Raw genomic sequence first — 14,617 nt, forward strand, 5'->3', positions numbered from 1 at the left:
TGCGCACACTGAAATAGTTCTGAGAACAGTTCTAAAATCAGAGCCTATTTGAATGAACCAGTTCTGTGATTCTGTTTCATTTTGTCCTAAAAAATTCTAGTTCTACTGTATACTGTAATGAAAAATTGTATAGGTCCATTGTTTAATGTGCGCAGAACTCACATTTGTTCAGGTGAACTTTTAAGATTTCTTTATTTACATTCGACCCTCGGCCTACGAATGCTCTCCATTACGACTTTGTGCCTCAATAAGTAAAGTTTTGCAAGAAATTTGCATCGGCATACAAAGCATTTTCATCATACGAACGGACAAACAAAGCGAACCTAACGCTGGAAAACTTGGAAAAAAGTCAACCCACAATACCAATGTTGCCTTCAGCATGCAATCAAAAGCTATGTGATTTTTTTATTTATGTTTATTTTTTTGTAATATGGATAATCTTTTTGGGTGTCTGCAATGGATTATCTGCATTCACATTATTATTTCTTATGGGAAAATTCATATCACAATACAAATTCTTACCTTAAGAACTCACCTCCAGAACAAATTAAATTTGTATTCGTATAATGGTTCTGCTGTATTTCAAATGAACAGAATCACAAAAATTATATTATATCCACTGAGACCCTGGTCATCCTGGTAAGTGCTTACCAAAAACTGACCATGAGTAATGCAGGTATGATAATAAATAATAAATGCCACCGGTCAAACAGCTAATCAAGGGAAAAACACACGGAACATGTTTGTATAAAAAGATTGAATTCTTTTTTCTTTGTTCTTGTATTTCTTTTGCAAGTAACAGTCAAATGATAGCAGTACAACAAACAGCTTTCATGACGTTCATTTTGATCTAAATATATACATTATAGGGTTATGGTTAAACAGTAAGTTTGTACAGGAATAAACATTTATCAGAAGTCAACATCGTCCAGTAAGCCGTGCTATTGAGCAGTCATAAGCAGCTTAAAGAAAACAATCAGACAGCATTTAAAGTGCAGGACTGGGCTGAAGAAGAAGCCGGGAAAAGTTTGGCGAATGCTTTGGTGGCTTGAAGAAAAGATGTGGAACACTGGCTCTCTTTAAGGATTGTCAAACCTGGCATAAGCATTCCCCGCTTTGCTAAGACCTGGGAGGCAGACAGAGAGATATATACAGTAAGCAAAAGACAAGTCAGACATCCACTTTACAGAGTTAAGAAGTGCAGAGGTCAGCAGGAGAGTTCTTTTAGTGCTTACCATATTTCTCCCGAATCTCATCATGTCTGGCCATCATCTCAGCTCTCCTGTAGAAGAAAAATGCTTTCTTTTAGTAAACAAACATACATACACTACATACACACACCCGCACGCTCACACAAGAAATGCACAATATCTCAGGCAGGCACGGCAGTCAAACCGGTTTGTGCTGGAATATCTTAATGACGTCTAACTTGACACCGGCGTTTCACCTTTTGTTCTGAGATATGTATCCCAGAGTCTGACTCTGTGTGTGTGAGAGTGTGTGTGGAATAGAAAGAGAGCACACTCCAGGCCACAGTGTTATACAAAAAGGATGCAATTGAATTGCATTCATACAATATATACTCCTATTAAATATACTGTACGCACAATAGCGTTCAAATCAAGTCTTCCAATTAATGTTCGGGACTCAGACACCGTCTCAGTGTTCAAGTCCAGGCTAAAAATCTATTTCTTTAGCCAAGCATTTTTGTAAATAGATTTGCCTTAGGTAAAGGTGCAGATCTGGGGGACTCATGGACGTAGAGTATTATGGTGAACTGGTATGTTTAGATGCTGTCTTCCCCACTCTCATTGATCACTCAGGTTGGAGATCTCGTCACATGCCCCATGTGGTCTGCCTGGGATGCGTGTGGTGACTGGGGACGGTTCCAATTTTCCACAAAGACGGTCCTGGTCCTCGGCTGATGCATACAGCTGTTCTCTGAGGACTTGTGGCTTCAGTCACTCGATAGTTTCCAACAGTCCACCTGAGCCTCCAATAACAAACTGGATTCCATATTAACTTAAACACATTTCCTGTTACACTAAACGTCCAGCCTTCTAACACACAGTATGATGCAGATCCATCCCTGCTATCCGTTATCACCCAAGTGGGGATGGGTTCCACTGTTGAATCTGGTTCCTCTCAAGGTTACCATCTCAGGAAGTTTTTCCTTGCCACCATCACCGTCGTCCTTGGCTTGTTCATCAGGGACAGTTTTATCATTTTGATTCATACACATTCACAATTCATACAAACTTAAATAAATCTTTTGATTGTGTAAAGCTGCTTTGCGACCATGCCAATTGTTAAAACCACTATCCAAATAAAATCTAATTAAATTGAATTGACCTCTAATGAAATGTCATGTAAATGGAGGTGTAAAGGCTTTAGAGAAGACTTCAAGGTAAATACGTGATGAGACTGCAGTAAAGCATTCGAACGAAGCAAAAGTTTTAAAGAAGGCCGTACGTCCACAGAGCACATTATTCGATTCACTTCCTGCATTCCCTTCGATCCAGACTTGAAGCACTTTTATTCAGTTAAAACTGAACTGCATTTATGCCCCCTTTCTGACCAGCTGTTCTGATCCTCCACCCGAGTCTGATTCCTCTTAAGTTAAGCACCGGACATGTGAATGCACGAACCTGTGCTCTTGTTCAGACGACCTTTTCTCTGCTTTCCGCTGCGTTTTTCGCTCTTGAAGGGAGTTTCTGTAAAGAGGCAGGAGAGTTTGGGGGATAAAAATCATCACAAAGTAAAACATCACAAAGTCGCGATCATGTCTCTTTTTATATGATTTCACTCAAAGTATGCCTTTAAAAATGTGATGTCACTGCTATACAGTATATTCATCCACACAACACAAGACAACGCATTAATGCTAGATGTCTAAGTTGCTTGAAGAGAGTCGAAAAAGCTGTTTGTGAACTTACCCACAGTTCTCACACTTGCAGTAATGGAAGAGGCAGATGAAGAACCCGATGATGATGGCCGCAGCCAACACTGACAACGTAATGATCAGGGTCTGGAAGTTTACTGAGTGATTAAGAAAATTTAAAAAGGGAAAAAAGTTAAGAAGAGGTTGAAATGTTGGTGCATCTTTATGGCGTATTGGCAACAATCCAAAATGTAAATCAAATCCAAAACATTTAAAAGATTTGCTAGGATCCTCTGTATGAGATCTGGTAGAATCATGCATTCGGACAGGCGCATTTGGAAATTTCAACTGATTATCACAATGTTGTTATTGAGTTACATTTCTTGGTCTCGAATTTTCTCATAAAACACATGCAGTCAGAACAAATGTTTTAGCTCAAGTCCGAGGCTTCTGTTCAGTTTGCAGTGGAAAAACAAAAAAGTGCTATCAGCTCTTGTTATCAGTGTGTGAATTAGGACGTGTAGAGTGGTGCATGGGCTCGTACTCGTGCACTGTCCCCAGCGGGCATCGTTCAGCGGGCACAGAGAGCTGGGAGGCAGGATAGTTTGGTAAGGGTACGTCAAACATGACGAAGATTTTATACACCACAGACACTGCAAAAGAGAAGAAAAGAAAGAAAAAAGACGTAAGACACAGACTGGCCTAAGACTAAGTTCATATGTTCAGTCTTGTGTGGATTCTTAAGTAAACAGAAATAATTCTGACTGATTGATTTATGACAGATTAAATGACAATATTAAAATTAAACAAAAAAAAAAGGTTTTATGTAAATATTACATTTTTCTGTATTAACCTCTTGAGACCCAAACTCTAATTCCACTATACAAAAGTTAGGCACGCTGTTTTATTTTTTTGTACAAACTTTGTTATACATGGTTATTTTATTCCAGCAAAATATCTAAGCTTACCGGATGTCAGAAAAGAAGCAGCATTTTATGTCCAAGTTTTCAGCCCCCCCCCCCCCCCGCCCCCCCCCCCCCCCCCCCCCCCGCCCCAAAAAAAAGGTCTGGGTTTTGCATGCATGATGCAAAGAAGTAGGACTGTGGCTGGTTCTGCAGGATGTTCCGTAAAACTAAGCAGCTAATGTCCTTATAAAACAAATTGCATGTGAGACTACATTTGAAGCAATTACATGACTTTCATTAATTATTATATACTGCCTTCTATAGTTTTTTTTTGTTTTGTTTGTTTTTTAAACCTAGAAACTATTTTTAAAGACATTTTTGCTCTACAGCATTTATTTGCATGTGCCTTTGACCTCACCCATGACTGTACATTGCAGTTCCTTTTCAGTACTGTTCAAAAGTGCCTGAACTTAAAGAAAGAATGTCTCCAAACTCTAAAGAGTTTAATGGAGACAGAGTAAAGACTAATGGTCCTGATATGGGGATAGCATGTGGATCTACAGACATTCAGGTCAAATTAGGACATTCAGGTCTCAAGAGGATGAAACAGTATCATATAGTTCTGTACAGTATATGTGTATCACAGTTACTGTACATACGTACATGTGGTGTAGTTTTGTGTACTGTATCATACAGTAGCATACAGTAGCATATAGTATAGTATAGTATAGTACAGTACAATAGAGTTAAATAGATTCAGTAGTTATATTCAATACAATTTATGTTCTTCAATATAGCAACTTGCATGGTGTAGCATAGTAGAGAATGATATAGTAGAAAAAAAATGTATATTTAAATACAAACTCAAGCACTTCACCTGTACTGTAACTGATATCAACCTTTAAAACATCTCAATTGGCATTTCTCGAACCTGTACATTTTATTGAGTATAATATATTGGAAATGAGAACCTGAGATCTCAGCTCTGCAGTGTGAGAGGAGGAAACTAAGTGCACCCTATGATAACCTTCATGTCACGTATACAATACAGCACAGTGTAGGGGTCAGAGGTCAGGGTTCTTTAGCCATGATACAGCACCCCTGGAGCAGATGGGTTAAGTGCCTCAAGAGGGCAACAGTGTCAGCTTTGTGGAGCTGGGACTTGAACCGGCAACCTTCCGATCAGCAACCCAGAGCCTTAACATTTAAAGCCACTACTACCGCCTAGTACATTATAGCCCTAACTTATGATGCGAATTTGGTTACATGCTGCCGAGGCAAACCCATGATTTTTTTTAAATTATTTTTGGGTGAAATTCATATTGCATGCTAGCAGTGGTGGGTAGAAGAGCCAAAAATTGTACTCAATTAAGAATAGCTGTACTTTCAAATAATATTACTCAAGTAGAAGTAAAAAGTAGTCATCCAAAATATTAAGTACGAGCAAAAAAAGAAAAGTATTCAGTGAACAGACTAATCAAGTACTAAGTAACTGTTTAATTGTAATGTCTGATTTATTGTTTTTTAGAAATGATGTAAGTAGCCAGACAAAATGATAAAATAATGGAAAAATTCTGGCATTTCCAAGAAAAAAGGTGTAGGATACAGTATACTGTATATTCAGTTGCCCTCCAAATGGCTCAGAAGATAGAAACTTGTACAGAAGATTAGAACATGTACAGTACAAGAGTCTCACTTTACCATAAACTGTGTCCAGTATTATTATATACGCTAACATTGCAAGATTAAATCAAACAGCTAAACTAAGCGTTTTCTCCGGTTAGAAGTCCAGATTTATATGCTGAAGTGACTGTGTGTTTTGGCAGACAGAGAATACACCGCAGTATGAAGCTGATTTGCACTGTGTGTACGTGAAACATGCTTTGTATATGATGCCAGGGGTGTTTATCCTCTTCTGTTGCCTCTGACATTTTTATGATTTCATTCGCTGTCTACCACGGCTGAAGATTTTTTTCCCGCTATGCAGCAAGTTTGTGTGGTCATGTGACTGCATGTGGTTATTGTTGCTGCGGCTGATCGGTCAAACGGTGTCATGTGTTTATTGTTGCTGCGGCTGATGGGTGAAACACGGTCATCATGTGGTGGATCCACCGGCTGCATTTCTCTGGCAAAAATAAAGAATATCTAATGTGTAGAATAAATGGTTGGAAAAGTAACGAGTCGAGTGTAGCCGAATGTAGCGGAGTAAGAGTAGCGTTTCTTCTTCACAAATCTACTCAAGTAAAAGTAAAAAGTATGGTGCGGTAAAACTTATAGAAGTTTTTTTTTTTTTTTTTTTAAGTTACTTAAGTTGATGTAACGGACTAAATGTATCCTATATACATATATCTTTAGCTGGTGTTTTACTTTTCCAGTCTAAAAGCTAATTAAGGTGAAACAAAGGTTAACTTGCATTGTTTGCTTAAGTTCAGTGTTGATAAAGAGCTTTTGTATATTTAAAGCTGGATGGAAACGTACAACGTCTATAAGAGACTATGAGAAAAACTTGTTATGGAAAATTTTATGATAAAATTTTAATTAAAAGCTGTGTTTCAGAAGGTGTGTCATTATTATTATTATTAGTAATAGTAATAGTAATAGTACTAACTAGTAGTTATTAGCATGTACAGAGCATGGCATGAAATCAATTACAACTAATCTTTATTTTTCTTCTATTCTATTAATATTTTTCTTCTATTTTTAATTAATTATCTCTTAGGCCCTATTTTCTGCTAAGTCATGACTGACATGTGTTGTTTGCATAGTTTTCTAGTAAGTGTAAGACACACCCTGGGTGTACGACTAACTCCTTCAAGATCCCCATAGCTGTGTTTATGACTCGCGTTTGATGTCGAGTTTAATGTCATTCAGGCCAAATGACGTACAGAAGTTTAAAATGCTCTTAACTGTGATGCCTAAGAGCTCAAAGCAGAGCTTAGTGTCAGACCGCCGCACCTTGTCTCGCGGCCCTCCTGTCGACGTTCTTAACGTGCATAAAGCACACCTCACTCCATCAGCTAATAAAGAGATCAAAGCAATTAAATGTTTTGATCTCTTTATAGAAATAATTAATTACTTTTCATTACTAACACATTGAAAATTTGGGGCTTTGTTGGATTTTAAGAAAACTTAGTTGCCTAGTATTTTAGTGTATCAGTATAGTTTGCCTTAGAACCCTATGAATTATGCCTACTTTTGCACGGCAAACTACGACTAAGGAGACTAAGAAGGACATCAAAGTGTCAAGATACGTGACACAAGTCAACCTGATTGCGCAGATTAACAGAACACAGCTCTAAGAGTATAAACTCTCTTTATTTCTCTATCTACACCCCTGCTACACTAATGCACTTATCTCAGCGTTTCACTAGTGCTTGGATACCAACAGTTTTATTAGTGAACAGACTGTCTGCTTCATGTCTGAAACATGGCCTCCCAGGAACTCCACAGATGGATGCATCGCTTCCACAAGTTGGAGACAAGTTATCCATCGATTTACAAGGATCAGGCTCTTCTATTCACTGGATGTTCACGGGAACGACTGCAGTGAGCTTAGAGCCACCTAGGCCGAGATTATCATAAGCCTTCTTTAAAACGTTTACACTGTTCAGATGTTTTACAAGGTGATGAGACACTTAGCTAATGTACGAGGGCATCAGCTACAGTAAGTGTCCCATCACCCTGAAGTGCTTGAGGTCTTCTGTAAATGTCACTCTTTTTTACAACTTTATTCACATGAAACGTTATCACAAGTCCCGATTTGACTTGAACAACCCGTACAATTTCATCTGTTTGAGGTTTATAACTACAGAACCTGGAAAAGAGCCCTTTATGTGTGGTGATACTATCATTTATGTATAATAATTAGGCAAACTGTACCTGACAGAGGCGGAAGTTTTAATGACTCTGAAGTAGGAAAAATTAAACATGAACGTTAAGTAGTAGAAGTTAAGTACCTGTTGCTAAATTTCATGTTTGGATTGAACAATGATAAATAAATTGGTGTGGCTCCAATCACGTACATGCAAATCCGGTTCATGCAAATCAGGTACGGCAGGATGACTGAAATTCTTTGAGTGCGGAAAGTCTGTAAATACCCCACAAAACAAAGAAATATTTGGTCACCTGACAGCATTCCTGAGATGAGACCCTGAAGGGCACAAACTTAAACTCCATGCTTGGTCGCACCTGCTTCCCAGGATGCAGAAGGGAGCTGTTTAAAAGGTGTGTAAATAGTTTCACAGTATAATAAGATCCCTCCGCCCCCGAGTGATTCATTTGAGTCACTACTTTTTAAAGTAAGGCATGTTCATGAAACTTAACTAATTTGGTGTTACTGAATGATGGTATGCATGACATCATGCACAATTTATGACAAATTCTGTGCTGCAGCATTAATGTTGCGTAATATGCAGCGTGTAGGATGAACAATGCATCGGCAGGGAAAAGCAGACGCTTCGGCAAAAAACAGAACTGAATCTTCCTCATTGAAAACTTGATCGGGGGAAGAGATACTTTTGCTTGTCTTGGCTAAGAATCTTTAGCAGTGGTTCGTGCACACACACACACACACACACACACACACACACTACCCGGACCTGTTACTCTGGTGTGACAATGTAATTAACAGAAACCTCAACCACACCACAGACAAGACACCATTCCCATCAGGTCCCTATTTCTCAACCCCTACACACTCCTGCTTCTCATTTTCCCATCCTTCACCAAAATCAATTTCCTCCATTTTTTCGGTTTCTTTCAGACATGTTGGTGTTTTATCTTTCAGTTGGATGTTAAACGTTGAACTAAGTAAATACAGCTACAGAACACAAATTTTTGTCTACATTTCAGGCTATGTGATTATTTTAAAGGGATTCTTTGTTATACCCAATGTATACAGTACAGTGCTGCACAAAGGTCTTGAGGCTCACCCTCATTTCATCAATATTAAATTAAATCAGTAGATTTATTTAGTAATGTCAGCAGCAACCTTATTTCCCCTCTCGTCTGTTCCAACCACTCAGCATTCAGCATCACTCACTCATTCGCTATACCGCGCATCATGTACAAGGGCATCAGCTGGGTACTAAATGGACCGATGCATCACAGAGCAAGCAAGCACACACACTCACTCACGCACTCACTCAACTCACACACTATGGGGCAATTTTAAAATGGCAACTAGCTTTACCTGCAAGTGTTTAGGAAACCCACCAAGCACAGGGAGAACATGCACAGACCCGAGGTGGGACTCGAACTCTCGATGCTGGCGGTGCGAGGGCATATTGCCAACCACACCCATTCATCATCAGCAGTATTGTAATCACCATGTGTCATCATCTGCACCCGTTTCTCACTGCTTAATACCTTAAATTAGATGCTTGAATGATTCATAGGTCAATGTGTGTCTTAACAAACAAAAACATTCCTCTGAAACTGCTCAGGTACAGAGATAAAAACTTGCCAAAAATAAGTGACAATTGAGTCTGGAATATAATTTTTTTCCCTTAAAACTACATTAAAATAAAAGAAAGTCTGGAAGCAAAATATAAAGAAAAAGTTGCACAATACTGTATATTTTCCAATTACAAAACAACAGTATAGATTGTTATAGATTGGTGTAGAAGTGCGAAGTGTGTGAACACTGCACCTGCAATGATGTAATAATGTACATTTTTTTAAGCAAATGAGACAACAAAGAAGGGCTTTTGCTTACCGATACATTAGCCAAACACTCCTCGCAGGATCTCTGGGAATAGGTCTCACAAGCTGAAAACACACACACACACACACACACACACACAAAAGAAAAGATGAGATAAATGTTTAGTTTAAGCTTGTGTAATCATGAAACAAACATTTGGTTCTACTGTACAGCAGGTCTGTTTAATACTCGGACCTCTGCGGGATCAGATGTTGCCATGGCCTAGTTTTACCAACACACTCGAGCCAATGCACGAGGTCTCTGTAGAATAAATGACAAAGGACTGTAGGGATTCGATGATACGCTTAGATTTAAACCAAGATAAAGGTTTGAGAAACAATGACGAATGACAAAAACACGCACGTGAGTGTTTTGGGATTTTAGGTTAGACTGGAAAAGCTGGAAAGGCTTGGCTTGAAAAAGGAAAACATTCATGAAGTCAGGGATTTTTAAAGATCGTAGAGAGCATCAAATTATGTATGAGTGTGGGTAAATAATAATTGCGCGTACAAATAATGTAGTAAAAAAGAAAAAGATATACTAGTGTATAAAAATACTGTATCTCAAGAAAAATCTTATGACCAGGAAGTGCAAGCTTTAACTTCTAGCTGAATAACTTATGCAATGTGATGTAAGTATGTACCTTTTTATAATGTATTTTGTATCATAACAGCTAACTGTATTAGATGAAATTAAAAAAAGGCTAAAACAATTGATGTATGAAAAAAAAATTACGTTTTAAATAAGAATCAAAAGGCTATACTGTATATGGTTATTTATTATTTTATTACGTTCAGTTACAAAATAATTTGAAATAGAATATTTGTACTGTTTTGTTATATCTGTGCTTTATGATCTAATGTTGATTATTTATGATGTAATGCAATGTCTACAAACAAGCTTTTTCAAATTGTATCTCCGCTATTAGATAGTAGTATAAAATGTAACAATAAAAAAAATAATAATAATAATATTAATAATAAATAATTATAAATTAATTTTTTTATAAATTTGTATTTATATTTATATTATTAAAAATTTATATTTGTAAAGATTTTTTTAATGAATAATATATGTGATCCCTGAAAATGGACTGTAATGTAAAAAAAACAAAGACAGTGCGTAGCTGCATTACTAACTTATTCAAATACATAAATAATATATAAAAAGATATACATTCTAAATATATATATACAGTATATATATATATATATATATATATATATATACACACACACACACACAGTATATATACAGTATATATATAATATAATATATATATATTTTTTTATTATTATTATTATTTTATTTTATTGGTAAAGAATAATAATAAAGGAATGCATGTATGCATCTTCTTACTGATGTTAGACTGCGCCAGGGTCGAGCTCAAACCACAAACCAGCAGAAAAAGTGAAAGGCAGATCCCCAAATTCATCTTTATCTTCCTTTTTAAATAAGAAACCAGACTTAATCCACGAGTGTTCAGGTGTAGATGCAGCACGCCGTGTTATGGAAAACACTTTCTGCTCTCTGAAACACCGCGGATCGCTCGGGTGTAACACCTGTATCCACCTGTAACTGCCCGTATCCACACACACGCGCACACACAACTGCCAGATCTCTTTACGTCAGTGAGAGGCGGGGCAAGGGCGCCTCACGTCACGTGATCTCATCTCGGCGCCATGTTAAAAAGGGCACCAGCGCGCACATACGGCTACATCTCCGCCATCTTGAAGAGGGAAGGTTGCAAATACAATGAATGAATATTTCAAATAAACACACTGTGCAGCACAATAATCACATTTCTTAGGTAAATAGTATTTAAAAAGTAGTTTTAAAAGAATAAGCTACTTTTATCTACAATTTTCCAGGAGCTAGACTCAAACTAAATATCAACAATTCTTATTTATATGTTTGCAGTTTAATAAAGGTGATGACACAGCAGGTTTAATCATGATGTCCTTCTACTGAAGTGATCCAGACTCCCTCTGCCCTCCCAACATGTCTGACCCATCCTGGTGCCCCGCATCTGGTAGGAGATCTCGTCACATGGATGCCCCGTCTCTTGTCTCTTTGGGATGCGTCCGGTGTCTGGGGACGGTTTCACTCTACCATGAAGACGGTTCTCACCTTGACTGATGTTGACAGGTGTTTCTCTGAGGACTTGTTCAAGTTCAAGACTGGAATTTCCTACAAGTCTACCTGAACCTCCAATAACTACCTGGACTCCATATTAACATCAATTAACATCAACTGTTATAGCTGAACTGGCTGCCAACTAACACACAGTTTGTAGGTCAATTCCTGCTCTCTGTTTCACCCAGATGAGGATGGGTTCCTTGTTGAGTCTGGTTCCTCTCAAGGTTTCTTCCTGATACCATCTCTGGGAGTTTTTCCTTGCCACTGTCACCCTCGGCTTGTTCATCAGGGACAATCTGACCATTCTGATTCATATACATTCACATTCCATGCAAACTTAAATAATTAATTTGATTGTGTAAAGCTGCTTTGAGACAAATGACAATTGGTAAAAGCGTTATACAAATAAAACTGAATTAAATTAAATACTGAAGTGAATTCCGCACCTTTCAATATGGCGTCTCACTGTACTGTAGTTAGCAACAAAGGTGACAAGCCAGCAAATGCGAGTGAACAAACACTTTCGCAGCTTGTGTATTTTAGGAATTATGTTAAACTGGAATTGTTAAAAAGGCTAAGAACTGGTTCGATTCCCACCACAGGCTTGTGTGCATGCAGATTCAGAGGAATGTGTTTGGTTTGTTAAGCCACACAGTGACCTATGAATCATTTAAGCATAAAAAAACATCTAACTTAAGGCATGAACCGGTGAGAAACAGGTTCAGGTGATGACAGATGATCAGGCCGGTAATTAGTATACTGCTGATGCTGAATGGTTGTGGTTAACAATATGGCCTCGCACCTCCAGCATCAAGGGTTTGATTCCCACCTCAGGTATGTGCATCTTCTCCCCGTGCTTGGTGGACTTCCTTTAGGTGCTCCGGTTTTCTCCCACAGGTCAAAGACATGCAAATTGGGCTAATTACCGTTCCCAAATTGCCTGTGGTGTGTAAATGAACATGTGAATGTGTGTGTACAGTATGTGTGTATGTGTTTGCCCTGCCATAAATTGGCACACTGGTTAGGTGTACCACGCTTCATGCGATAAATCTCCTGGGATGGCTCCAGGCCCCTGCGAACCCTGTATACAGGATGAACGAGTGAGAGTGAGTAAAGTTTAGAACTTATTTTCCTATCTTTATATTTGAAATGGATCCTCACAGCATGTTCCTTCATGTCTATTCTCATAAGTTCCAGTTGTGTGTAAATGTTGGTATACCCACAGAAGACAATGAGAAAGACAATCAAAATTCATTGTAAGCAAGAAATTATTTATTTTAGTTTAAATATATTATCAATATCAACTGTGACTATCGATATGAAATGTTATTAATATCAGAGTTAGGGGAAATTGTCAAATAAGCTATTAATACAGGGGAAATAAATTATATCACTTAAAATGATTTAATTAAATTAATTGTTTAAATTAAATGAAATTAATTGATTAAAATAAATTAATTGTTTGTTGAATTCGTCCTTTGAACCTTTTCAGATGTAATGTCATGATCTTTTCTGTTGTAAACAAATGGTAATATAGACTTAAGAGTTAGTTTTTGTTGTCTGAATTATTTGCAGTGGGAGTGCAAACATGTATAATATTCAGCTAGTGCACTTATAATAACATAGGTACCACCACTTCCATTCCATCACTATCTCAGCCCCAGTATCAGTCATTTTTTAAACAAAAAAATTAAACACACAAATTGCTGCGCTGATAAATTCCAATAATTTATTAAAGCATTTTGTAAAGCCAGTTACAAAAAAAGAAAATTACTCTGTCTTTAACAAGCACAGGCATTTTTTAAATCTTATATAGAGTCATATAACGATGAGGAGGAAGATTTACATTCAGGCCCTTTATTGGCTGCCTGCAGCTGAGCAAGGGTCCCGGTGTAAAGAGTGAAAGAGACAGAACCAGCCAGCCATGTGTGTGCATATGTGTGCATGTGTGTCACTCTTGCGTGCATGCAACTATAGTTGTTACATGATAATATCACATTATAGGAACTAGCTTGGTTGCTCAATCAGCAAACAACACTGTAATGGCATACACATACACACACAGGCACACACAGACACAATACTTTAATACATAATTTCTGTGCATCTTGATCTCTAAATCACACAATCCCAGCACCCGTACCAGGCTACTGGTAATCAAGGTTTAAACGGAAACCTAATCAAGAGTGCATCAATCTACCATCAGTTCGATCTCCATCCTTCCCAGTCCCTCACTCTCTCAGTTAACATCATAAGAAATAAATACCCTAACCCTTGGCCCAGCCGTTTTTTCAACACACACCTTAATCTGTGCCTTAAATAACAATCACAACACCCATACCTATACATGTATATTTCTTATTTCTCAACAACCATGATCATAACCATATCTTATAATAATCCTTTTTTTTTTTTTTTGCTCATTTAGCTTTAGTTCAAAATTCTCAGACATACACACACGAAAAAAAAAACTTGCATGACATTGACAAACAGTTGCATATCAAACAGCAAAATTACACGTGAGTCTGTTGTACGGTAGTCTTATATTCATATATTTTACTTTTAAAAAATCTATACAGGCGTACAGGACAATCACTCGAGTGGTGATGAATAAAAGTCAACAATATTAACGCAATGTAGTATATTTGTAGTAAGTATTTGTCCAGTAAAGCATATCGGTATATAAGGGGAGTGTCATAAAATATGACACATCATACATTTAATGCATTTATAATAACAATTAATGTTGTGAAACATCTGTGACACAAGTTTATACCTGTTATCACGTACATTATAGCAGCTATAAACAGTCATTTCCTCACTTTCCCTTGCAAACTCGTCTGCATTCTCACTGACTGTCGCAAAGCACCTACACTGAAGACTCCTTACATAAACGTTAAATCAACATCTCTTTAAAGAAAAATCAACCATATCAATAAATTCAGATGCTTATTTATTCATTTGATTTATTTGAATTAGTTTTTTTGT

General features: G+C 37.4%; 1 protein-coding gene across 1 annotated transcript; it reads right to left on the reverse strand.

The window, feature by feature from the left end:
* Positions 1-740: 740 nt before the first annotated feature.
* Positions 741-11,069, reverse strand: pttg1ipa (PTTG1 interacting protein a). The gene is made up of 7 exons (XM_053498998.1): positions 10,850-11,069; positions 9,503-9,555; positions 3,426-3,534; positions 2,937-3,039; positions 2,649-2,714; positions 1,236-1,282; positions 741-1,126 (listed from the first exon to the last, which is right to left on the reverse strand). Exons 1-7 carry the CDS (start codon positions 10,923-10,925, stop codon positions 1,080-1,082), a joined length of 501 nt encoding a protein of 166 aa, XP_053354973.1. The 5' UTR covers positions 10,926-11,069; the 3' UTR covers positions 741-1,079.
* Between the last annotated feature and the right edge of the window lie 3,548 nt (positions 11,070-14,617).

This window comes from Clarias gariepinus, chromosome 6 (genome assembly GCF_024256425.1).
Source record: "Clarias gariepinus isolate MV-2021 ecotype Netherlands chromosome 6, CGAR_prim_01v2, whole genome shotgun sequence".
In the NCBI taxonomy this organism is placed as follows: domain Eukaryota; kingdom Metazoa; phylum Chordata; class Actinopteri; order Siluriformes; family Clariidae; genus Clarias; species Clarias gariepinus.